The following is a 27,284-nucleotide window of genomic DNA, read 5'->3' as shown; positions in this document are numbered from 1 at the left end:
CGCGAACTCCGCTTCCGTTTGGTCGCGCCAAATGCATGCAATCGCATGCAAATGGGACAGGCCCTTTACTTTTTACAAGACATTTGTGATAATTTGTTAGAGTACTCGGGGATATACCAAATCTCTTTAAACTTCTAAGAAAGCATTGGTACTGGCACGTCTTCTTTGTGATTGCATCTATGTGCCAGGCCCAGGACAGGTCATCCAATATATTAACGGCCAGAAATTTGAAGCTGCTGACTCTCTCCACCACTGTTCCACCAATTAAAAACTATCACATGGTCTCACGACTTCCCTTTTTTTAAGTCGACGATCAGTTCTTTGGTCTTGTTGACGTTGAGCTAAAGGTTGTTGTTGTGGCACCACTCAACCATGTGTTTCGTCGCTCTCCTGTTCACATACTCATCATCACTGATGATTCCGCCAACCACAGTAGATTAATCTGTGAAGGTGCACCTGTGTTGATGGTGAGTGAGGAGATATTGTTACCAACTTGATCCAGCGTCTTGTCGTAGCATCTTACTCTTACAATATTGGATTGGCAGGGTGTGAACTCAGTAGCTCAGTGGATAACTCACGACTATATAACCAACTGTTTGAAATTTATTTCATTTTTGCCAGATACCATCGCTGCGATTTCAAGATCCCATTGGCAGTTAAACAAGGTGAGTTCCAGTTATCCCATAGAAAGGGATGTGGTAAATTTCTTCTTTCTTGGGAAAGATTATTGTAGCTGTACGATTAAATGAACAGTCTGGGGTGACATTGTTCATAGTTGATGTGATGGAGAAAGCAGTAGTTTAGAGATCAATAAAACAATTGAGCACTTCATATTCCACTTTTTAAAGTGCATACAAAATTATTTGTTTTATAATCTAGTTATAGTACATAGTGGTACATTTTTACATTTATTTTATGATCAAATGCTTTGCCCAACCAATAGAATTGTTTATAGATTTTGATTTTAGGTTGGAATAGAAATCCTCCTGGCAACATCCATACCTTCCAGGAACAGGCTGAATGGGCTGATGACCATTGCATCAGAATTTGTCCGTTTTGGGGTGAGGAAGAAGGTGGAGGAAGAGTGAAGAGATGAAGTAGTGTCACTTTCCCATTAACTTTTTTTTCCCGAGTGAGACGCAGTCAGAATATTCAGTTCCTGAGCCATGATAGTGGAATGATATCAAGTTTCATCATCAGTTTATCTATAGGGGTCCTGATTTTCCAGGTCTTGGATTTCACTGAGAAGAGAATTTCACAAACTTGTTATTTCCCCTGGAATTTATTCACATTAGATCAATGTGCTGAAGCTTTTTTTAAACCATGTTAAAGGTATGTCACATTTCAGGAGGCACAAGACTGCAGATGCTAGAATCCAAGGCTAATCCTGATGTCATTAAATAATAAAACATCATATTTCTCCCAATCGCAAATGAAGATGAGGTTGGTCCACATGAGCTCTTGCAACATATGCAACCTTTTTGATTGAAACAACCATTTATTGTTTGCCCGTTTTAAGATGGTTTAAGATCCTACTGAGGACGGCTTTATTTGGAATTGGCCGGAGAGGAACCTATCTATTGCTGAACCAATCTATCTAATGGGAAGTCCTCTCAGTTTTTATTAAACCCCAGATGCTAAGCATTTTGATAAAGTTATCCAATTACAATACAGTCCAATTGGAATTGCCAACAGTGGAGTCACAATTTAATAGCCACCCAATTATTAGCCATCAAGTTTTTGGGTTCAGTAATATCCTATTGCTGTCATGTATTGGTACTTAAAGATATTGGTTACAGACCAGATTGTAGGAAAGCAATTAACTGAAGGATATTGGAGCAATGTGCCCAATGTTCATTTTGGAACAGTTTGGTTAAAGTGGTGTGTAATGGATGGGCAACAAGTAGTACCAGGAATCTTTCCCACTGCGTATGTAGTGCTTTTGTATGCTTCCAATTCGTAGTCTTGTGGTTCTATGTATGTCCCAAATACTCTTCCTCCAGTTTGAGTATTCATGGGCTGGGGATTTCTAGGAGATAGAAATTTTAAAGCTTTGAGAACATTGTTGAATCTAGTCCACTTCATCTTGTAATCACCTTCTATGACAGGTCTGAATATAGTTTCAGGAGTCTTGTTGGCAGCTAATGCCATGGTCTGCCTAACGTTAAGGATGGGGTGTAATTAGGACCTCACTGGGAGAAGATGATTCATCTATTTAGAATTTTTTGGTCCTCTGTAGATTTATCTTTCACCGCTGAGTTTCAAAATGGCCAGGAATATAAAGGACAGTAAAAGCTTCTTTAGATATGTTAATGGAAAAAGAGTAGCAAAGTCAAATGTGGGTCCCTTGAAGGCAGACACTGGTGAAATTATTATGGGTAACAAGGAAATGGCAGAAGAGTTGAACAGGTACTTCGGATCTTGTCTTCACTAAGGAAGACACAAACAATCTCCCAGATGTACTGGAGGACAGGATCTAAGGGGGTAGAGGAACTGAAAGAAATTTTCATTAGGTGAGAAATAGTATTGGGTAGGCTAATGGGACTGAAGGATGATAAATCCCCCGGGCCTGATGGTCTGCATCCCAGGGTCCTCAGGGAGGTGGCTCTAGAAATAGTGGATGCATTGGTGATCATTTTCCAATGTTCAATAGATTCAGGATCAGTTCCTATGGATTGGAGGATAGCTAATGTTATCCCACTTTTCAAGAAAGGAGCGAGAGAGAAAACAGGGAATTACAGACCAGTTAGCCTGACTTCGGTGGTGGGAAAGATGCTGGAGTCAATTATTAAAGAGGTACTAATGGGGTATTTGGATAGCAGTAAATGGATTAGTCCAAGTCAACTTGGATTTATGAAAAGAAAATCATGCTTGAATAATCTTCTGGAATTTTTTGAGGATGTGACAAAGTAAAATGGACGAAGGGGCCAGTGGATGTAGTGTCTAGACTTTCAGAAAGCCTTTGATAAGGTCTCGCAAGGGAGACTGGTGACTAAAATTAGAGCACATGGTATTGCGGGTAGGGTGTTGACATGGATAGAAAATTGGTTGGCAGACAGGAAGCAAATATTAGGAGTGAACGGGTCCTTTTCAGAATGGCAGGCAGTGGTGAGTGGAGTGCCGCAAGGGGCCGCAACTGTTTACCATATTTATCCTATACTGTATTTATCCTATACCATATATATTAATGGTTTGGAAGAGAGAATTAGGAGCAACACTAGCAAGTTTGCGGATGACACAAAGCTGGGAAGCAGTGTGAACTGTGAAGAGGATGTTAGGAGGTTGCAGGGTGATCTGGACAGGTTGAGTGAGTGGGCAGATGCGTGGCAGATGCAGTATAATATTGATAAATGTGAGGTGATCCACTTTGGCGACAAAAACAAGGGGGCAGATTATTATCTCAATGGGGTTAGGTTAGCTAAGGGGGAGGTGCAACGAGACCTGGGTGTCCTTGTACACCAGTCACTGAAAGTTGGTGTGCAGGTATAGTAGGCAGTGAAGAAAGCTAATGGAATCTTGGCCTTCATAACAAGAGGATTTCAGTATAGGTGTAAAGAGGTTCTTCTGCAGTTCATAACAAGAGGATTTCAGTATAGGTGTAAAGAGGTTCTTCTACAGTTGTATAGGGCTCTGGTAAGACCACATCTGGAGTATTGTGTAGTTTTGGTCTCCTAATTTGAGGAAGGACATCCTTGTGATTGAGGCAGTGCAGCGTAGGTTCACGAGATTGATCCCTGGGATGTCGGGATTGGCATATGAGGAAAGATTGAAAAGACTAGGCTTGTATTCACTGGAGTTTAGAAAGATGAGGGGGGATCTTATAGAAACATATAAAATAATAAAAGGACTGGACAAGCTAGATGCAGGAAAAATGTTCCCAATGTTGGGCGAGTCCAGAACCAGGGGCCACAGTCTTAGAATAAAGGGAGGCCATTTAAGACTGAGGTGAGAAAAAAATATTTCACCCAGAGAATTGAGAATTTGTGGAATTCCCTGCCACAGAGGGCAGTGGAGGCCAAATCACTGGATGGATTTAAGAGAGAGTTAGATAGAGCTCTAGGGGCTAGTGGAATCAAGGGATATGGGGAGAAGGCAGGCACGGGTTATTGATTGGGGACGATCAGCCATGATCACAATGAATGACGGTGCTGGCTCGAAGGGCCGAATGGCCTCCTCCTGCACCTATTTTCTATGTTTCTAAAAATAGTCTGTCACTTTTCTGCAGTAGAAATGTTTTGCTGGAGTCAGTTGTGTGGACCAGAAACAGCCCTTTGACTCAATTTGTCCATTGCTCATATCAACCATCAAGCTCTCATTTACACTAATTCTATTACAGTTTTCTACATTCCCATTTGCTTGTCCCGCCAGAGTCTACCAATCAGCCACACACTTAGGGCTTTTTAAGGTTCCCATTTAACTTGTTACAGGTGTGGGAGGAAATTGACATTTTGGGATGGATGGGGGAGGAGGGGAAGAAAAAAGTTAATGTTTTCAGGAACTACAGACTTATCTCTCTTTTCCCTTATCCCTAACCAGCATCTGCAGTTCCTTCCTATAGACTTCAATAACAGCACTGAACGGGGTAGCAGTTGAAATATTCCCACGTCAATTCTTCCACTTACTGACTATTTGGATTTTATTAACAGGTAAAAGCACTGATGCACACACGCAGCCATGTATTGTTACCACACACAGCAAGGTAAGCCTTTAAAATTGTAAAGAAATTAACGGTGTCCCACTCCTTTCAGATACAGTCTCTTGCATTCCACCAGTAAATGGGTAACAATCAGTTTCATGTAAATTCCATTATTTTTACATTTGATGTGTAATAATTGATTTTAGAGTCTTCATAACCTCCACAATCGCACAGTGATGATTGAATGAATGGAAAGCATGTTAGCTCCAACTTAAACTGGCACCAAGCCTGTGAACGCTTTAAGTTTGTGTTTGAGAAACTCCCCTTCAAGTATATGACACACTGTATCAACTTTTAAAAGATCATTTTAACTACCCAACAAACTACTCCCATTGTGTACAACAGGAATCGTGGACTGGTAAACCAGCAGATATAGAAGAGATGGAGAAATATGGCAGACACCTGATAATCAGAACCCCTTTTCAGATCCCACATCTATGGATTTACAACTTCAGGATGTTGTTACAAATTTATAGAAGATTAATGAGACTATAGTCTCCAGATTTCTGGTTCCCTTTATGAAAGCTGCTTCAAGTTCATACCTAGTAATGTGTAAATGCACAACATTACATTATGTACAGTTCAATTAAAAGACCACACTAATGCAGTTAAAATGTTATATTGAGGCATATCATTGTGACAACATAAAGACATTTATACCATCTCTTTTTTTTTCTTTTTTTTTTAATTTCAAAATAGACTTTATTCAATTGATAAATATATACAATTCATGAACCATTCGAACAAAAAATTCATCCGACATTTTCGGAGACTATACAAATTTTTTTTCAGTACAATATTTTTACATTTGTCAAATTCCACCAAAACTGTCCCCCACCCGTGCCACTCTGTGGCACCTGTCCAAATAATAAATATATACAATGTGTGCACAGTTCGAAAATTCCATCCGACATTTTTGTAGGCTATAGAGATTGTTCAATACAGTTTGTCTTTTAAATTCCACCAAAAATGTCCCCCACCTGTGCCACTCATGTGACCCCCTGGTGTGGGATACCTTCCCTTAATTTAATTTGAGGGGAGTCTCCACCATACCGTGCCCCCCATGTCCAGCAGCGGAAGGACCCTAGACTGTGGCCCTCCCCCACCGAGCCTTGGCGTTGGCTGCACCAAGCTTCAGCGAGTCCCTTAGCACGTACTCCTGCAGTCTGCAGTGGGCCAGTCGGCAACATTCCCTGACGGACATCTCGCTCTGCTGGGTGGTGAGCAACGCTCGGGCAGACCAAAGAGCGTCTTTCACCGAGTTGATGACCCTCCAGCAGCACTCGATGTCAGCCTCTGAATGTGTCCCTGGGAACAGTCCGTAAATCACAGAGTCCTCTGTGGCGGAGCTGTTCGGGATAAATTGTTCCAGGGACCCTTTCATACCTCTCCAGACTCGTTTTGCAAATCCACACTCTGCAAAGAGGTGGGCAACCGTCTCCTCTCCATAGCAACCGTCCCGGGGGCAGCGTGCGCTGGTAGTGAGGTTCTGAATGTGCAGGAAGGATCTAACTGGGAGGGCTCCCCTCACCGCCAGCCAAGCCAGGTCTTGGTGCTTGTTGGTCAGTTCTGACGATGAGGCATTTTGCCAGACAAGCTGGGCAGTCTGCTCTGGGAACCACGCCACCGGATCCATCGAGTCCTTTCCCTGCAGTGCCTGCAGGACATTCCGTGCTGACCACTGCCCGATGGACTTGTGGTCAAAGGTGTTGGTCCGGAAGAACCTTTCCACAGACGACAGATGGGGCGGCAATGTCCAGCTGACTGGCACATTGCGTGGCATCTGCACCAGGCCCATCCTTCGCAACACCGGGGACAGGTAGAACCTCAGCAGGCAGTGACATTTGGTGCCCACGTGCCTTGGCTCTACACTCCGCCTGATGCAGCCACACACAAAGGTGGCCATCAGGGTGAGGGCGACGTTGGGCACGCTTTGACCCCCGTTGTCTGCCACTTGTACATTGTGGCCCGTCGCACCCGGTCCATCCTCGACCCCCAGATGAACTGGAAGACGGCCCGGGTGATCCCCGTGGCGTAAGAGGGAGGGACAGGCCACACTTGTGCCAAGTACAGCAGCCCCGAGAGCACCTCACACCTGATGACCAAATTTTTACCGGTTATGGAGAGGGAACGTTGCCTCCACAGCTCCAGCTTCTTCCCCACCTTGGCTATCTGCTCCAGCCAATTCTTGTTACTCGCCTCAGCCCCCCTGAACCAGATCCCCAGCACCTTCAAGAAGTCAGGCTTGATGGTGAAGGGGACGGAAGATCGGTCGGGCCAGTTGCCAAAGAGCATGGCCTCGCTCTTCCTGCAGTTCACCCTGGCTCCCGTGGCCGACTCAAACTGGTCGCAGATGCTGATCAATCTGCGGACCGACCTTGGATCCGAGCAGAAGACGGCGACATCGTCCATGTACAGGGAGGTTTTGACCTGAATGCCCCCACTGCCTGGCAATGTCACTCCTCTTATGCTCGCATCCTTCCTGATGGTCTCGGCAAAAGGTTCAATACAGCAGACAAACAAGACAGGAGAGAGAGGGCAACCCTGCCTGACTCCAGACCTTACAGGGAAACTGTCTGATTCCCACCCATTGATTTGGACTGCACTACGGATATTGGTGTAGAGCAATTTGATCCAATTTCGGATTCCCTCCCCAAAACCCATTTTGGAGAGCACGTCCCTCATGTACGTGTGCGATATCCTGTCGAAGGCCTTCTCCTGGTCCAAGCTGACTAGGCAGGCATCCACCCGTCTGTCCTGCACGTAGGCGATGGTATCACTCAGCAGCGCTAGGCTGTCTGAGATTTTCCTGCCAGGTACAGCACAGGTTTGGTCCGGGTGGATCACCCGTCCCAGAGCAGACTTGACCCGGTTGGCGATGGCCTTAGACAGGATCTTGTAATCTACATTCAACAATGTTATGGGTCTCCAATTCTTTATATCCTTCATCTCCCCCTTCTGCTTGTAGATTAGGGTGATGCTGCCCTTCCTCATGGAGTCTGACATGCTGCCGGCTAGAAGCATGTCGTTGTACACTTCCAGCAGGTCCGGGCCCACCCAGTCCCACAGAGCCGAATACAACTCAGCCGGTAAGCCATCGCTTCCGGGAGTTTTACTCGAGTCAAAGGATCGGATGGAGCCAGTCAGTTCCTCTAGGGTCAGTGGTTGGTCCAGACTCTCCCGCTTGCTGTCTTCCAAGACCTCCGTGATAGAGGACAGGAAGTTCTGGGAGGCGGTGCTGTCTGTGGCCTTTCTGTCATACAATTCCGTGTAAAAGGATTTGCAGACCCTCAGCATGTCTGTCTGCGAGGATGCTACCGAGCCGTCCTCCTCCCTAAGGCTGTTGATCACAGAGCTCCCCCTGTGAACCTTATGGAAAAAGAAACGTGAGCACGTCTCATCCTGCTCCACATGGCGGACCCTGGATCGGAAGATGATCTTGGAGGATTCAGAGGTAAAGAGCCGAGCTTGCCGGTCCTTCACCTCTCTAAGTTCCTCCCTCACATCCACCCCCCTCGACTGCAGAAGGAGCAGTTGTTGCAAATCTGTCTGGAGTTGGCACAATTCCCTCTGACTCTTTCTTGCTCTCTGAACCCCTTTGACTATGAAGAACCTCTTAATGTTCTCCTTGGTTGCTTCCCACCAGAGTGTCGGGGAGTCAAAGAGGGGCCTCACCGTTCTCCAACGTGCGTAGTCCCTCTTTAGCTCCTCAACGTTCTCTGGGGTCAACAGCTTCACGTTTAACTTCCACGTCCCTCTGCCTGCCTTCCGGTCCTCCTGTAGGTGACAGGAAGCCTGAAGGAGGCAGTGGTCAGAGAAGAACACCGGCATGAGGTCGGTGTGTCTCCCCGTGACGGCCTTCGTGGTGAAGACGAAGTCTATCCGGGATCGGGCTGAACCGTCCGATCTCGACCAGGTGAACCGCGGCTGGGACCCGCCTGCAGGGTCGCTGAAGGCGTCGTGCAGCCTTGCGTCTTTTACCATTTCCATCAGGAACTTGGACATGCTGTCCAGTCTGTTGTCGGCACTGCCGGATCGTCCAGCTGCATCAATGATGCAGTTGAAGTAACCGGCCAGAACGAGCTGCCGGGACGTGGCCAACAGCACTGGGAGCTGCTGTAGAACGGCCAGCCGCTCACTCCGCACGGGTGAGGCATACACATTAATCAGCCGGAGCGGAGAACCACGGTACATAACATCCACCACGAGGAGACGCCCCCCAACCACCTCCCTGACCTCAGTGATGGTGAAGTTCCCTCCCCGCAGCAAGATCCCCAGGCTGGAAGCACGACAGTCATTGCCCCCCGACCACACCGACAGTCCCGGTTGCCCGGAGCTGGGGCTCATTGGCCGCTACACTGCTCCCGGTTGCTCGGAGCTGGGGCCCATCAGCCGCTCAATGCTCCCGGTTGCCCGGAGCTGGGGCCCAACGGCTGCTGCGATGATCCCGGTCTCTCAGTTGCTGCATCAGCATAAAGCTGCCAGGGCAGAACAGATACTAGCTACTTTGTCTCAACTGCTTTAACTGAATTGCAGTCGTTTAGGAGAAATACTGCCCTCAAAAGGGGCCTTCATTTTGTGCAAGTTTCCAATGCACAAATGTTGCCCTTTTTTCAGTTATTCCCTTTCCCTTACAAATTCCACCTATTACAGAACATTTTATCCTGTTTAATATCCAGGGCAAAATAGTCTATTTGCATATCAACCGCCACCTTGTTAAAGTGCGATTCGCTTCAAACAGATAACAACACAAAAGTTAGTAACAAGTCATTCATTCTCTCCAACACTGACATACAGTGCTGGGAGTATGTATGTTACCGACAAGATGTACTGCAGCAACTCAACAAGGTTTCTTCACCATCATCCAACTTCCAATACATAGCAGGGCAAGAGCACATTTGGCATCGTAGTACACCACCCTACTCTATGTAAGGGTGCTTTCAAATCATTGATTGCAGAGAATGAAAGAATGCAGCAGTTCACTTTCATCTGTTTGGGGAAGCAGTTAGCAATAGCAATGATTTTTCTGAGGTTTGAAGCTTCTCAGACACAGGTTCTCATCAATTTGGATTCAGCTCTCCTAATTTTTACTTTAGGTGGAGGTTCCATGCTCCCGTTTCCAGCCCGCATATCAACTTCCAAATCTGAACATAGTACTAGTTAACCATGAAGATGCTTGAACTAGCCTAGATCGCTATCTGAACATTGACCTCGATGCTACCTGAAAACTGATCTAAAAGAGATATAGAGTCAAAGAAGTATACAGCATAGAAATGGGCTCTTTGACGCAACCTGACCGTGCTAGTTTAACTTGGCTGAGCCTGGTCCATATTCCCTCCAAACCTTTCCTATCCATGTACCTGTCCAAGTGTCTTTTAAACTTCATAATTTTACCTGTCTCTACTACCTCCCCAGGCAGCTTATTCCATGTATTCAACACCCTCTGTTTGGAAAAAGCTGCCCATCGGGTGCCTGTTAAACACAGAAAGTCAAGTTGTGTCTTTTGTGCAAGCTTAATCCACCTTGTACCTTGCCCAAGCTAAGCAAGGTCCATGAAGCTGTTTTATTAACCAGATTTGCTGATTATTTATAAACCCTCTGATGAGCAACTAATTGATGATCTACTAAGCAGTACTGATACTTAGTTCACAATTTTTCAGTGGGATGCCATTCAGGAGCTGATGGGACACCCCATGGAGAAGCCAGTGGTCCTTCATAGGTATGGTATGTGTATTTGAGCATGAAATGTATTAGTAAGATGATAGGGGTGGGGTTAATGAGACAGAGCAGAATGCAATACAAGAACTGAGGAACAAGATTGAAATTTATTGGACTTTCTAACTGAGTCAGACTTCTTACTGCATACTTTACCTTAAAAATGCCAAGACATACAAGGCTAGCTTAAAAGCAGGGACTATGAATTGATTTACTACATTGTAATAATGGTAGAACAGTTATGAGCCTCATTAATGAGATTTGTGAAAATAAAATAAAAGATCTTTAAATGTATGGTTTACAATCCGGGTGACTCCATGATAAATGGGGCATTGTCAGGTTAAGCCTGGCATTCTCTGTGGATCTCTGCCTATTCTCACAGCTTTTCAAATTGAGCTTAGCAGGTTCCATCTCTGGAGTTGACTCTTAAAGATGGTGAAGATAAGTGCTTGCAGGAGACATGTTCTCTTTATTCATGAGAGACGTGGGGGTCCTCCAGGGCTATAGCAAAGTGCCCCTGGGATGGAGCCAATTAAATCTCTGCAAGGACACATGCACTGTATGAATTGTCTGTCGGACAGAAAAATGTCTCTGCACGGGGGAAAGTCTCTCTTTGAGTAAGTATGGTGTTTGATCGAGCTCCCGAATGCAGAAATGTGCAGCAAACTGTGAGATTTGGCAGAGATTGGCAGCTGTAATCTGGAATAATCCCAAAACCATGTGGTTGAGAGTGACTATAATTTTGACCTCCATGGACAAAGCAGCCGGGCACACTTGTGAGACCGTATTTGAGGTTACAGGAGGTCACAATGAAGGCAGTGTATGCATAGCACTGTTTCAGAGGAAACAGTTTTAGTAAAATCTGGTTCTCCTGCAAGTAAATCAGGGGTGCAGTTTTTCAGAATAGTGAGGCTGAAAATCTTACCACAGTAGAATTCTTGCCTTTTAAACTTCAGTATTAAGACAAAGGAAAATCCTGCCAAAAACCCGACTGTCAAATGTTCTTATCTGTGCTAAAATTGCTTTGCCCTTGGTTAAGACAATATTTAGGAATGTTACAAAATTTTGAGATTTTAAAAGTCACGCCTGTAATTTATCCCATCAAAGCTTAAAAAGAACGTTAATTTGATAACAAATTCACTTTCATATCTTTAGTTTAAAAAAAGTTATGGTCATATTCATACTCGGAAATTAGCATCTTGTTCCCTATTGCTTTTCCATTAACTAAACACAAGCTGTGATTGAGGACAGTCAATTGACATAAAAGCCCATAACTTTCTTAAAAATTAAGAGAACTGAATGAAATTTTCATTTATTATAGATTGAAGCTTTCTGAAACAAATATGATACATCTTTGTCACCAACACATTGACGACTGCTTTGGTGCCACCTCCTGCACCCACACACAACTGACTGACTTAATCCACTTCACCACCAACTTCCATCCGGCACTCCAATACACCTGGACGATTTCCGACACTTCCCTACCATTCCTTGACCTCACCATCTCCATCGCAGGGGACAGACTCCTGACCGACATACATTACAAACCCACTGACTCACATGGCTATCTGGACTACACGTCTTCCCACCCTGCCCCCTGTAAAGACTCCATCCCCTACTCCCAATTCCTCCGCCTACGCCGCATCTGTTCCCAGGATGAGACATTTCATACCAGGGCATCGGAAATGTCCTCGTTCTTCAGGGAACGGGGATTCCCCTCCGCCACCATAGATGAGGCTCACACCAGGGTCTCATCCATACCCCGTAACACTGCTCTCTCTCCCCATCCCCGCACACGCAACAAGGGCAGAGTCCCTCTGGTCCTCACCTTTCACCCCACCAGCCGGCAAATACAACACATAATCCTCCGCCATTTCCGCCACCTCCAACGTGACCCCACCACTCGCCACATCTTCCCATCTCCCCCCATGTCTGCCTTCCACAAAGACCGCTCCCTCCGCAACTCCCTCGTCAATTCTTCCCTTCCCTCCCGCACCACCCCCTCCCTGGGCACTTTCCGTTGCAACCGCAAGAAATGCAACACCTGTCTCTTCACCTCCCCCCTCGACTCCATTCAAGGTCCCAAGCAGTCGTTCCAGGTGCGACAAAGGTTCACCTGTATCTCCTCCAACCTCATCTACTGCATCCGCTGCTCTAGATGTCAGCTGATTTACATCGGCGAGACCAAGCGTAGGTTGGGCGATCGTTTCGCCGAACACCTCCGCTCAGTCCGCAATAACCTACCTGACCTCCCGGTGGCTCAGCACTTCAACTCCCCCTCCCATTCCCAATCCGACCTCTCTGTCCTGGGTCTCCTCCATTGCCAGAGTGAGCAACAGCGGAAATTGGAGGAACAGCACCTCATATTCCGTCTGGTGACCTTGCGTCCTTATGGCATTAACATTGAATTCTCCCAATTTGGCTCGCCCGTGCTGTCTCCTCCCCTTCCTTAACCCTCTAGCTGTCTCCTCCCACCCTCCCGCCCTCGGGCTCCTCCTCCTCCTCCCCTTTTCCTTCTTTCTTTCCCCACCCCCCATCAGTCTGAAGAAGGGTTTCGGCCCGAAACGTCGCCTATTTCCTTCGCTCCATAGATGCTGCTGCACCCGCTGAGTTTCCCCAGCAATTTTGTGTACCTATGATACATCTTACTTGGATGGCCTGAAATGAAAATATAGAATTAGTTATTACCTAATTAAGTAGCTAAATACAAAATTAACCATTGTGACGGAAATAGTAATAAACACCCAGACTGCTTTGAAAATTCAAAAATGTGATATTCTCAAGATCAGCACTTTAATATTATTGTAACGTTAAAACAAATAGCAAATATCCAACAAAAAATCATATTCATCAGTCATCAATTCATCTAAATTCAATTACTAGATCTAAACATCTATCCCATTCTTAAGAAAAGGCTAAAAATATTTTTTTAAATAGCCAAGGTATCGAAATAACAAACTGATCCCATTCACACAAGAATTCACAATATAACATGATTTTTAAATCTCACTTTGTCATGAATTTCTATGCCAAATAGAAGGAATTGAATGTTTAATTCCCATAAATTTTATTATTTCTCACTGCAGCAGGCAAGGGCCGTTTCACACAGACATTTGTTCAAAATCCAGAAACATCCACTCTCAAGATAATCAAAATCATTCTTTTTTGCACAATCATGTCATAAGAACATCTAAATTATCTATATTTTGTGTTATTGTCTATCCACAATCTATAATTTCATACTAAACATCTCACTAAAACTTTACTGTGGAAGTTTTCAGATATTTAGTATGAAAATATTGATCATGGATAGACAATAACACAAAATATAGATGATTTAGATGTTCTTATGACATGATTGTGCAAAAAAATAATGAATTTGATTATCTTGAGTGGCTGTTTCTGGATTGTGATCGATCGGAATGCGGCCGCAAATTTTATGATTTAAGCCGCTGTCGGCAGGCAAGACACGGCCGATATAGTATCGGGGCCTAAATAAATGTTTTCGCATCATCAGATTAAAATGAAACCACATCAAAAAGCAAGAAAAGATGTTAAATAAAAGACATTCCTTTTGTTTTATCCTACACTTGCGATCCGTGATGTTGAAGGCGTTAGAAGTCGCTTTTAACTTCAATCCAGGGATGCAATCGACCAGCAACTTTTTTTTTTGTTGTAAACGGGGGTGGGATCACAGATCAATTTTTCTTCATCAGCTTGAAGTCCGAGCAAATTCCTCTCCGACGACCAATACAAACCTGCATTTTAATCCCGTGCCCACCCCCCCCCCCCCCCCCCCCCCCCCCAACAGCCTCCGGAATCGCAAGCACAGGCAGTGGGCAGATCTGGAGCGCACTGATGGTAGGGTTTTGTAACAACACTACAATATTCAACTGCACTGCACTTGTATTTTAGAGTTGTGCAAGCATATTTTATGGCCGGTTGTTTCACGGAATACTATAATCAGAAGCATCCTGTGGAACTTTGCTTCTCTGGCAGTGCTTCTGAGTTGCAAAGGTACAAACTGCAAATATTTGTAAATTTGCTTTTATTGAGCAAAGATGTATGAAGTTTTTAACAGTAAGAGGAAGTGAGCAGTATTGGTATCAAGCCTCTGGAAGGGTGGTGGAGATTCCATTGCTGGTTAGCATGGTGTAGGTTCTCCATCATTGTGTTACATTAACTGAGTTGCTTTCACTTCTCTCCTGGTGCAGATCCTCTTCAGCAAACAACACAAACCCTTTTGGGTCAACTTTCTGTTTTGGACTGCAACGCATGATATTTGAGGTGAGGCACTCTAGTCCTGCCACTTGCAAGATGGAGAAAGGCAAATTGGTCAATTTTCTACGTTCCCTATCTATGCATGGATATTGTGCGCAGATCGAATGGGGTTGAGGAGGTGTGCTCCTTACAGCCACATAGTCAACCAGAACTCTCCTCCATTTAATGTGTTTGCTCAAGTGCCATCTGCCCATTGGCATTGAATATAATTGCTATTATTACATTGTGGAGTGTCCTGGTCGGCTCCCTGGCTGCAAATCATACATCTCCTGTAGCTCATTCCACACATAATACCAGTTTGGGGTGAAATCACATGAAGAAACCAATGTTGTGTGTCTGAATTAAGGGCCTGTCCCACTTGGGCGTCAGATTTTGTGAATCCCAAAAACCTGGGGGGCCGTGCACGACCGCGCGTCACTGCCTACGTCACCACGCACCATGCGCGCATCACGTGCGCGTCGTGCATCGTGACGCGTAAATTATGTTGCATAAATGACGCGCAAATTACACCAAAGTGGGACAGGCCCTTTAGTGTTACATAAGTTTATTTGGTGTATATTTTTACTTCAGATCACACTTAATGATAATTCCACACCTCTTTTACAGGTCATGCAGAACAATCACATAGCGTCAGTAACGCTTTATGGCCCTCCCAGGCCCAACAGCCAATCTCGAAACACAGAGCTGATCCAGTGAGCCTCTGCTTCGTTTGACCCAACCAGGACGCCACCGGTTCAGTACAGTGTGCCTAGGTTTGCTGTCACCATTGTACAGAACAGCATGATCTGATCCACGCCGGCCGTGGCCACATATGGATGGGGGAGGGTATCGGTTTGTCACTAGCCTCGTCGCTGGCAAAGGCCCCTGGCGATGGGGTATGTAGCTCCATGCTTGCATCATGCCAGTTTCTCTCTTCAGTCGTACACAACAGACCAGCAGGGCCCTGCCCTGTCCTGCATCTGTCGAGGATGAGGAGACGGGCAATGGAGCTGCAGACACAAGAAGCACAAGTTGTTGAGCCTCAAGGGCAGTGTTTCAGGTTTCTGTTAATAGGTGTTACTGTTTGGTGTGATACTCCATACACTCATATTTCTGTATCCCAGCACAGTATGCAGACAGAAGTTTGTTTGTGAGTTCAGCCACAGCCTATCTCTGTAGCTTAGACAGTAGCATGTTTTATAGAAATTGTTATATCATTGCACTACATACACTTTAATTACTTGATTAATGTGTTTTTTTTTCACTGAGGAGTGTCAGGGTATAGTGCCAGCTAATTCAGTGAGACTTGGATGTGGAGAGGAGTCCAGTCCATGCAAAGCAGCCAGTCCCGCTGCTCGGTGGAGAAATGGTGATTTATTCACTTCACCACTCAATCGAATTGAAATGCAATCCTCTGCCATTTCTTGAATTGCATGTTATTAATTTGATGCCAAAGACATATCTTCAACGTGTTTGGTTTCATTATCTCTCAGCGCTATTTCACTGATGGAACTGCACACCCCAGCAACAACGCTGGCCATTAGCCGAATTTGTCGGCCCACGTGAGAGTTTGCATGCTACACATGCTCAGTGTGGAGATTCCTCCCGCTGTTCGCAGTATTTGTAAGAGGTCTGTTCATTCATAGGAAGATGTGAAGGGGTACTCGGGGATTTCCCTGGTCAAAATAGTGAGCGATTTTTTTTTTTTATTAACTAAATCTCTTAGCCATGGCACATTTTTACATCACACGTTGTAGCGACTTGTAATAAATAGACAAAATCTGTGTGTTTACACTGTGTGTACAAATCTGTAAATAATACATTTTGTAACTTTAACAAAATGTACAGGGAGTGCCTGTATAGTCTAATGCTGAACAATGAGGAGGACGTATTTTGAATTGTAATCAATGTTTTGACTGGACCAGTAGCAGGGATGTGTGATGTGTGTTTTGGTGATGCTTCACATTCTGTCTTCCTGTGTGAACTGTGAGATTCCAGACTGTTAAACCTAATACACATGGATGTTGTTCAAAGACTATGTTACAGTTTACTTTCGAAGCTATTGCCGTTCTCTTGTAACTGTTGATTATTAACTAAACTGCTGAGTTTAGTGCTGTTTCCTGTGCTCTTTGCTTACCATGGGAACTATATGTGCCTCTTCATTTGCTTTTTCTGCACCGTCCTGACTTTTTTTTTTAAAGATTACGAATGTTTTGGCGGGAAGGGGAAAGATACACATTAAGAGCATGTATTCTGCACCACAAATAAAACAGACTCCATTTCCCTGGTAGTGACTATTTGAGTTGGCTTGTTCTTTCTTGAGAGAGTGGAGAACAGCCTGTCAATGCATAATGGTCACCCCCATATAGTGAACCTCACGCTCTTGGATGCTCTTACTTAAAGTGGTGGCTTTCTGTACAGAAGCTAATTGGTGTGTGATTTATTCCGACCCATAGTTCTTGTGTGGTGAAAATGCTTACCAGAACCATCACATCACCTGCAGCGCTACTCTCAGTGGGCCAATTACATATCATGACAACGTCCACTAGCATATTTGCTCAGCGAACGATAGTTTGCAATGCATTTGAAAAAAAACATTAGCCATCGAGCATGGATGAACTGTCCATTTGCTTGTAGTCTGAAGACTTCCAAGTATATGACCTTTGATTTTTCAACGTGTTACGCAGGGAATGAAGTAGAAGCTTTGGGTGGCTGAGATGTGGAGTTCTTGAAGAGCAGAAGTTAGGAAGCCATCATAGTAGTAACTGGGAAAATAGAATACATAGGTAAACAAAGCCAAAGTTATGAATTTTGTCTGCAATGGAGCAAAATAAAGCTGGAGAAGAGCAGTAGCAGTTCCTGATGGATGGAATGTGGAGGTTGATGCTTGGTTCTGCTTTAAACAGAAGATTCTGTATAACTCGATTCCAACTTATAACTGGTATTTGACAAGGGCTGAAAATGTTGGCCAGTTGGAGTCTATTGCGGTGTTTTCATAACAACCAGTCAAGACAAACTTATTAAAAGAGTTGTTAACAACAAATCTACTTAAACGGGGTATACAAAAATAATTTGAAAATCAGACATCTGAATTTTGTGGTTGACTCTTAACTGCCCAACCACTGTTGTTGATAACCTTCAGTTATTTGAATGAGAATAAGATAAAAACCAAACAAAGGATTGAGCATTGACCTCGTCACCGGATCCGAACACAGAAAAGGCGAATTAATTTTGCAAAGTGCTCCTCGCAAGCATCTGAGAACTAATATCTAAATAGGAAGTGTACCACAGATAAGTCAATCAGCAACTTGTCATAGCTATACTCCAAGAATCATATATAGCATATCCTTTTTTTTTAGTATTATTCTATTACATTCTGGATATTCTTTGATTCCAAAATGATGCAGTCAACATGTAGATAACATCATAATTGTGCATTGTGTAATTTGTCAAGCATCTTTACAACCGTAAATTGGATTGTGACCAATGATTGGTCCTACTCCCTTATAGCTAATGAATCAGGTTATTCCAGCATTATCCTTGAGCTCATTTCACCCCACTCCTTTCAGAGTTGGTAGCATATTAGTGTACAGGTAGGAGAGAGCCACCCTGCTAGTCTCAACATCAACTCCACACCCAATGAATCTCATGCCATATGGTTTTCTTGCCCATGTTCGACTTCGTGATCAGTTAGGAAGCTTGGCTGAGAAATGTATTAAATACAGAGCAGAATGGGTTGGTTCTGGAATGGCTGTCGATACACTGAACCATACAATGCAGAAGATGCAACTGTCGCTATACTTCCTCCCTCAACTCTGTCCAGGGACCCTGACGGTCCTTTCAGGTTAGGCAGAGGCTCACTTGCACCTCCTCCAACCTCATCTACTGTATCTGTTGTTCAAGATGTGGACACTTATATATCGGCGAGACCAAATGCAGACTGGGCGATCGTTTCGCGGAACACCTTCGCTCAGCCCGCATGAAGCAACCTGATCTCCCTATTGCTGGACACCTTAATTCTCCTTCCCATTTCTACACAGACCTTTCTGTCCTCGGTCTCCTCCATTGTGAGAGGCTAAATGCAAATTGGAGGAACAGCATCTCATATTTTGCTTGAGCAGCTTGCAGCCCAGTGGTACGAATATTTATTTCTCTCACTTCAGGTAATCCTGGCATTCTCTCTCTATCCCTCTCCCACCCAAGTCACACTAGCTTCTTATTTTCACCCTACAAACAGCTTACAATGGCCTGTTTCCTTTATCATAGTTACTTTTTTGCATAAATTTTATTCATTGTTCTTTATCTCTCCACATTACTGTCTTTATCTCTCGTTTCTCTTATCCCGAACCAGTCTGAAGAAGGGTCTCGACCTGAAACATCACCCATTTTTTTTCTCTCCAGAGATGCTGCCTGTCCCGTTGAGTTACTCCAGCATTTTGTGTCTATCTTCAGTTTAAACCAGCATCTGCAGTTCCTTCTTACATAATGTAAATTTAGAATCACAACTCGGATAAACAAGAAAGTTTCATGGGGTAGCGCGTGGAACCAGGGTCGTCATGAAGAAGGATCTGAAGTTTACATAAAATAAGACACTGGGACCTTGAAGGTGTTGGATCTGTAACTATATGGTCAACATCCGCACAATATGATGCACCAGGTCTCACCTTCTCATGTATTAATAAATTCATCAACCTGAAAACTAAACGCAGATGAATTGTGATGGGATTTTATTTCTCATTCTCAATTTATCTACTTAATGTTTTGCAATGGAATTTCACACCGATCATTGTGATCGGTCATGCATGATGCTGAGGGTTTGACAGTGATGAATTCAAAACCTATTACTGAAATTCTCTTGCTCTGAATGCTTGGATAATACTGCACTGTGACACTTTTTATTGCTTTCAAGGGATCTGTAGCTTGCAGTCCCAAAAAAACAAACCAAGTTTTCTAATTCTCCAATGGCATAGCCAGCTTTACCAATTGGTTTGCTGCACATTCATATTTTTAACCTTCTGTTTACCTGTTTTCCATTTTAGGGGGAGATAAGGTGAGGTTGTCATTCATTAAATCCTCCAGTCCAGCCATGGAATTCACTATCGTTGGGCATGACGTAAGGATATCCGTAATATTTATTACAATGGAGAAGTTTAATAAAGGGTTGATAGCTGATCAATGTCACTTGTTCAACAAAAGCACATTACCGCAGACGTGCAAAACTAAGTACATAAAATATAAACCTGGGAGATGCTGTGTAAATCCTTGGAATTTGTATCTTTGAGATGTCACTGCTTCTTTCTCTGTAGTTGCGACCTAAACTGTACATTACCATTCTTTTATGTTCAGTATTTCATTGTTTGATGTAAGGAGCGGAAATCACCCCAACAGCCTCTCGGGTCTGGGTCGCCATTTAGGTCCTGATTGATCCTAAGCCTCGTGTCCTCACCCTCTAGTTCCAACATTGCCTAATGGTCTCAGTCATTGAGCATCTTTGTGCAACGGAAGTTTAGAATTCTGAAGCTTCACAACCCTCTATTCGATAGGTCGCTTCACAACCCTCTAACACGCTCTGTTCGATAGGGAAATAGTACCTTCTCAGATCCCCTCAGCTCCCAACAACATTGTGACCTCTGGTAACGAGGGCTACATCAGGGGATCATGAAGGTGAAGCCTCTGAAAGCAACTAGCTCTGGTTGTGTGCCTGGTTGCATTTTTAAAACCTGCACAGACCAACTGGCTGAAATGCAGACATCCCCCAACCTCTCATTGCCGAGGTCCAAGATTTCACTTGCTTTGAAAAAGCATCAATAATACCAGTGCCCAAAAACAGTAAGGTGACATGCTTCAATGACAATATTTACCGATAGCACTAATGTGTGTGGTGATTAAGTATTTTAGGAGATTAGGTATGATGCATAATAGCTCCTATCTTAGTAAGGACCTGGACCCATTAAAATACTCCTACTGCCATAATAGACCAACATGGGATGCGATCTTGCTGGCTCTCCACTCTGCACTGGACCACTTGGACAATAAGAACACATGCGTCAGGTTGTTGTATAATTACCTACAGTTTGGCATTCAACAAAACCATCCCATACAAACTTATTATCAAACTCTGAGAACCAGGTGTCTGTTCATCCATATGTAACTGGATTCTATGTAACTAATTCCTCGCCAGCCGACCTCAATCAGAAGGAATAGGCAACAGCGCTTCCTCTGTATGGTAGAGAGCATACTGACTAGTTGCATCACAGCCTAGTTCAGCACCTCGAATGCCAAGGACCAAGTGGATTACAAAGTGGGGAAGGCACGGCCTGTTCCATCACAGGCACAGACTTCCCCACCAATGAAGGGATCATTAAGAGGCGCCGCCTCAAAAAGGCAGCCAATATCATCAAAGACCCAGGCTATCCTGCCCAAAATCATCGGGAAAAGGTCCAGGAGCCTAAAAACGGTGACACCAGGTTCAAGAATAGTTTCTTCACAACAACCATCAGGCTCTTGAGCACTTCACTCCTTCAGCAATAATGATCTTCTGGGGACTGATTTTGGTTGCACTAAGGACTTTGTTTTTTTTGCACTAATATTACTGTTATTAATGCATTGAATTTTAAAAAAATGTATATGTATGTGTCTTCTGTTTATACCCCTGTAACACTGCTGCAAGAAAGAATTTAATTCTTCCGTTGTCAGTTCATATGGCATTGAACACTCTAGACTATTCATTATGGAATTTTCTAAAGCGAATACTTCGTAGGACCACCTGACTGGTGCCCATGCACTCCTGCATGTACTTTTTTCACTAATTCATCAAAATTTTCATCTAAATCCAATACTCTTTAGAACACCCTCCTATCTTTACATCATCCACTTATTATGTGGCCACAATCCATTACAGTCGGGTTTTTTATGCTGCTGCTATTTTGTTATGTCCTTTTCAGAATTGGCTGCTAAGGTTGCAGCTGCAAGGTTATATGTCAGCAGTGGGGAGAATATGCAACTGACATCAACAGCAGAAATGCATTGAAACTGACACTATAAACTGCACAAAAAGAACATTAGTTTGACTCTCAAAGCTCGTTTAAACACACCAATAAAATATAGTAAAACAATTTCTGGGATCATGGTTTTTGGGTGATGGTGGCAGGGGTGGGAAAATGAAGGCAAGGCGGTGAAATGCCAGAGATAATGCGGGAGTAGTAGGTGAGAAGCTGTTATGTGTATGTAGTTAGTCAGTTAGTTGGAGCCAATTAGGTATGGTCCATTCTTGCTAGACAACAGTAGTGAAGGAAGGTGATCATGTCTACTATGTCAAGAGTAACAGGTTGAAAAGAGGATTATTTACTCGTGTGATTGGGGTGTTCACTGGGATGACCCCTTCCAAACCGAATACTGCTGTCACAATGAATAATTGGTGCTATAAAAATATATACGCGTAGATTTTTGTCTGAAAGCACAGATGTACAAGATTGTTTGAATAAACATGTATTAAGCAGATTCAAATGCATGTTTATAAAATAGTATGCCAGTTAATCCTCTCAATATGTTCAGCCAGATTTAACCACTTACCCTGCTTGTTTGGTATTCTTTTATTCAATCAACTAATTCCTCTATTAAACATATTATGGAGCATTTTTGGAAAGAATTCCATGTTCCAGCCAATGGCTTTGGAAATACTTTTTTTTCGAACCTATTCAATTCTGAAATTGACACACATTTCTTGGCTTGTATTGTCACCCATCATTTGAATCAATCTCTCACCATTTGCCTCATTACAACTCTTAATCCTTAAGATCTGTATCTGGTCTGTATTCAACATTATTGTTCGTTTATGATACTGAATTTTCACATCATGTGAAAACAGAATTACTTTTATGTTTAAAATCCTTCATGTTGGATAATATTCTACTTGGAAAGTGAAATATGGAAAATATGTAATAATTGTGAAAAGGAAATAACTTCTAATTGTTCCTTCATTAGCAGTAATTTTGATTGCACTATAATCCCTTCCCCCTTCTAGCCAATCACACATCTGCCCTTTTGTTATTTCTTCTTAGCTTTTTCAAAAAATGAACTGCAGAAGTTGGAAAGTTTAAATAATAGCAATGTTAGAAGTACTCAACACAATGGCACGGGCTAGTAGAACTAGTGACCTTGAGTGTTATCTCACTGCAGTGTGCACATTTTCCGTGTGGCTATATAGGTTTCCTTCAAGTGCTCTGGTTTCCTCCCACTTCTCAAAGACACGTGGTTTGGCAAGTTCATTGACCACTTGTAAATTAGCCCACATGTGTAGGTGAGTGGCGGAATCTGGAGGGAGTTGATGAGAATGTGGGGAGAATATCAAATGGGATTGGTATAGAATTGGTCTAAATCTATTGTTAACTGTTGCTTGTATTCAATGAGCCAAAGGGCTGTTTCAAAGCTGTATCTTTCTATGTGTCTCTCTCTCTAGGTTATCCAGCATCCATGGAGAGAGCAACAGAGTTAACAATTCAGGCCCATGGCCTTTCATCAAAATAGGTGAAAGATCTGAGAAATGTCTCCAACATGATATGTCAACTTTCTTTTTCCTGCCTCATCTATTGAATGTTTCCACTATGTTGTGGATTTTATTATTAGATTTAAACATTTACAGCAGGTTTAGAGGGATATGGACCAAACGCAGGCAGGTGGGACTAGTGTAGATGGGACGTGTTGGTTGGTGTGGGCATGTTGGGCCGAAGGACCTGTTTTCACACTGTTTGACTCTATTTGCACTATTTCACTTTTTTGGTACACATTTACTATCATTCAGGGTCAGCTGCTGAATTTAATACTGCAGTATGCTTAGCGTGTGTACAGCACGCTCACGCAATATATTGAAGCAGTACTTGTTTCCCGACCTGAAATGTCTCCTATCCATGTTCTCCAGAGATGCTGACTGACCTGCTGAGTTACTCCAGCACTTTGTCTCTTTTTTGCTCCACATCATTTGCCTTCCTCTGTAATCCTGAAAGAATGAGCTGCTGCCTTTGACTACCCATTGTCTACTGGCAATGTGAATTGTATCTCAATGTCTACTGCCAACTTGGAGAGATTCTTAGTCGTTTTACAATGTCTTTGGCTCCAGTGGTTAGTTTTGGCAGATTTTCAAAAAAATTATTTTGGACCTTTGGTAATAAGTGGAGTAAAGAGAGAAACTGAGGTTCTAAAGTAAACATCTGCATTGAATCACAAGTACTGAATATTATTCCAGTATAAATACAAATCGTTGGTAACTGGCTTTCTGCCATTGTGAATTTCAGCAAGTCAATGGAATATAAATGATTAAGGAGAGTCTGGGATCACAAACTGATTTATTTTATCTCCAGTGATGTAGTACAAAAGCTGCCATATTTTTTGACAGTACCTTGGATTTGCTATATGTCTCCCTTTGACATATTCCAGATGATTATATCTGTTTCCATGAATAAGATGCTATGTCTTCCCTGTTGCAAGCCCATACCTCCTGTTACTGCAAGTTTGAGTCCCATTCTTGTCCCTTCTAATCCACACGGTCTGCGGACATTGCTCATATTTCTTGGTGATTTTTGGTGATTCAAATTAACAAACTTTTTTTTTCAGCCACATGAATAGCTGTTCACGTCATGGGCAGGTATACACACTTTTCCCTGGGTTGATTCCCTTTGTGTTAATGGCATGCAGTGCTTTGCAATATCAGACCTTTAAAACATATACATTTGGTGTATTACGTACTATTATAATGGCCCATGTGTCTTACATAGATTGCCACTTGCCTCCTAATTCTACAACCCAATGAGGTTGTTAGCCCAATGAAGGTTGTTTCCTCCTTCCACCCCTTAATACATGTGAAAAGTAATAGGAAGGGGTGAAAGGACCCACATTGATTTTTAGTAACATCCAACCTACTGTTAACAACCAGGCTAACCCAGATAATGTATTACAGTTGTGTACTCCCAATGCTCTAATTTCCAACTACGTTCTCTTCCGTCGCCAAAAACGTAATGAAAATACTAAGTGTGTGGGTGTGGGGTTGTAGGGTAGAGGTCATGGTAAATGCAGATTGAACAGATTCATGTTTAAAGTCTGCAAAATCAATAACAAGATTATGAAGGATGAGTTTCCCTCACCCACATTCAATCTTACAGCCTAGAAACATTGGGATTGCATCCTAATGCATGCTTTTCACTTTTTCCGAAGTGAAAAATAGTACTTTGATTATGTACCAGTACTTTGACATGAGCCTGATTAATTTTTATTTTCCATTGGGGTTGCATCTTGAATTTAAAGTTTCCAGATGCACTAAAGCAGATGGTAGAATTATTCCATCATAACTAGTTCCATCACAAACAGAACAATCTTTCCTGTCTGCACTGATTATGCAAATGATTGAACTTAGTTAGCATAATCCCTGTGTTGAGAAGACTCAAATTATCCCAATAATTTTCAGAACAGCCTTGAGAAAATGCAATTTTATAAAGCTGTCTTTTCTACATGTCAGCTAGTTAACAAACGTTAATGTCTCTGGTTACAGACACTCTATAAAGTATACTTCTATTATGAAATTATTTCAATACCCTATCCAGATACAATGAATTAAGCAACATCGGGGTCTTAACTAAAAGATTTGACATTCTTTGGGTTCTGTTTACTGAAGGGATATAAGTAAAGTATAAAAATACATTATTTTTGAAGAATTTATATTTACCGCAATGTGAATGTCTACAACAGCTTAATGTGCCTTAATAATTACCCTGACTAATCTCCATGACAGGATGGAACAATTACCATTGTAAAAAAAATGTGCTGGAGTAACTCAGCATAATCAGTGCAGAAAGACCCTTCAGTCTGATTGGAAGGGAGAGTGGGTAGAGAGCAAGAAGAGAGGCAGGGGCAGGGCAAAACCTGGCAGGTAATATGTTGATAGACACAAATTGCTGGAATAACTCTGTGGGACACTCAGCATCTCTGGAGAAAAGGAATGGGTGACATTTTGGGTCAAAAACCTTCTGCAGACTGAGCCTCAGAAGGGTCTCGACCAGAAACGTCACCCATTTCTTTTCTCCAGTCTGCCTGTCCCACTGAGTTACTCCAGCATGCTGTGTCTATTTTCTGTGTAAATCAATATCTGCAGTTCCTTCCTGCAGATAATAGGTTGATACAGGTGATAGGCAGGTTGTTAAGAAGGGATGTGGAGGGGTGGGATTGTAGTTTTTAAAGTTGAAGAATTCAGTCTTCATACCACTGGATTGTAAGCTACCCAAGTGTCAATGGAGAAGGCCCAGGACAGAACAGTAAGAGAATGGGAAGAACACTAAAGATGGTTAGCAACCAGTTAACCCCAACCTGTCCCTTCTTCCTCATACCCACTCTTCTCTCTCCCCAGTGTCCCATCTGGACATGCACTAATTTCTCCTCTCCCCTTCCATAATTTACATTATTTCATACTTTGCAACTATTCAATCCCTCTGTCTCACACCTTCTATCTTTTCATCTCCAGCCTTTGTCAACCATCTGCCTGTCAACCTCGTCTATATCAACCTATTACCTGCCAGGCTTTGTCCTGCCGCTCCACTCTTCCAGCTTTCTATCCCCCCCCCCCCCTCCAACAATCAGTCTGAAGAAGGGTCCCAACTCAAAATGTCACCTATTCATGTTGTTCAGAGATGCTGCCTGACCCACTGAGTTACTCCAGCACTTTGTGTATCTTTTTGCCAACCAGCATCTGCAGTTCCTTGTTTCTACTAACCACAGCAGAACTTTGATAAAGTGGCATCTCAGAGGCTAACAGACTATTTCAATGCTACTCATATTCATCCTGATACTCATAGAGGAACATACAAAAATAGGTGCAGTAGGTTGGCCATTCAGTCCTTCTAGCCAGCGCCGCCATTCTATATGATCATGGCTGATCATCTAAAATCAGTACCCCATTCCTGCTTTTTCCCCATTTGCCATAAGAGCTAAATCTAACTTGAAAACATCAAGTGAATTGGCCTCCACTGAATGAATAAGTTTTTCCTCATCTCAGTCCTAAATGGCCTACCCCTTATTCTTAAACTGTGACCCTGGTTCTGGACTCCCCCAACATCGGGAACATTTTCCCTGCATCTAGCCTGTCCAACCCTTACAGAATGTTATATGTTTCTATCAGATCCCCTCTCATCCATCCACAAATTGCAGTGAATACAAGCCCAGTCGACCCATTTTTTCATCATATGTCAGTCCCGCCATCCCTTGAATTAACCTGGTGAACCTAAGCTGCACTCCCTCAATAGCAATAAATTAGGAGACCAGAATTGCATACAAAATACTCCAGGTGCAGTCTCACCAGGGCCCTATACAATTGCAGTAGGGCCATTATTAATGCATAAACATTTCACTTTTTTAATATGCTACACAATAGTATAATTTTGTTTTTATCCTTGTGCATTTCAAGGTGATGGGAAATGGTGACTCTCAGTTGTCAAAACATATGGTCCAGTCCAGTCCTCCTGACCCTGGCTCCAGCCACATATTCTCATGCTCGTATCTGACTCTTGGGACTAATAAACGACCCAGATGCTGAACCAGTTGAGATTTCCAAACAATGATGTAATGGATG

The 27,284-nt window shown here is 43.2% G+C and overlaps 1 protein-coding gene across 4 annotated transcripts in view; it reads left to right on the top strand.

Moving 5' to 3' along the window:
* Positions 1-16,969, top strand: part of phaf1 (phagosome assembly factor 1) — a 74,536-nt gene extending 57,567 nt beyond the window's left edge. For 2 of the 4 annotated variants that reach the window (XM_033036137.1, XM_033036135.1), the window contains exons 12-16: positions 622-665; positions 4,647-4,699; positions 10,357-10,415; positions 14,629-14,701; positions 15,302-16,969. In XM_033036137.1, the coding sequence (XP_032892028.1) occupies positions 622-665; positions 4,647-4,699; positions 10,357-10,415; positions 14,629-14,701; positions 15,302-15,391 (319 nt within the window). In that variant the 3' untranslated portion in view covers positions 15,392-16,969. The other 2 variants (XM_033036136.1, XM_033036138.1) reach the window with 2 other exon arrangements.
* The last annotated feature ends 10,315 nt before the right edge of the window (positions 16,970-27,284 follow it).

This window comes from Amblyraja radiata, chromosome 17 (genome assembly GCF_010909765.2).
Source record: "Amblyraja radiata isolate CabotCenter1 chromosome 17, sAmbRad1.1.pri, whole genome shotgun sequence".
NCBI classification, from domain to species: domain Eukaryota; kingdom Metazoa; phylum Chordata; class Chondrichthyes; order Rajiformes; family Rajidae; genus Amblyraja; species Amblyraja radiata.
The sequence above is the reverse complement of the archived record's forward strand: the minus strand, read 5'-3'. Positions and strand labels throughout refer to the sequence as shown.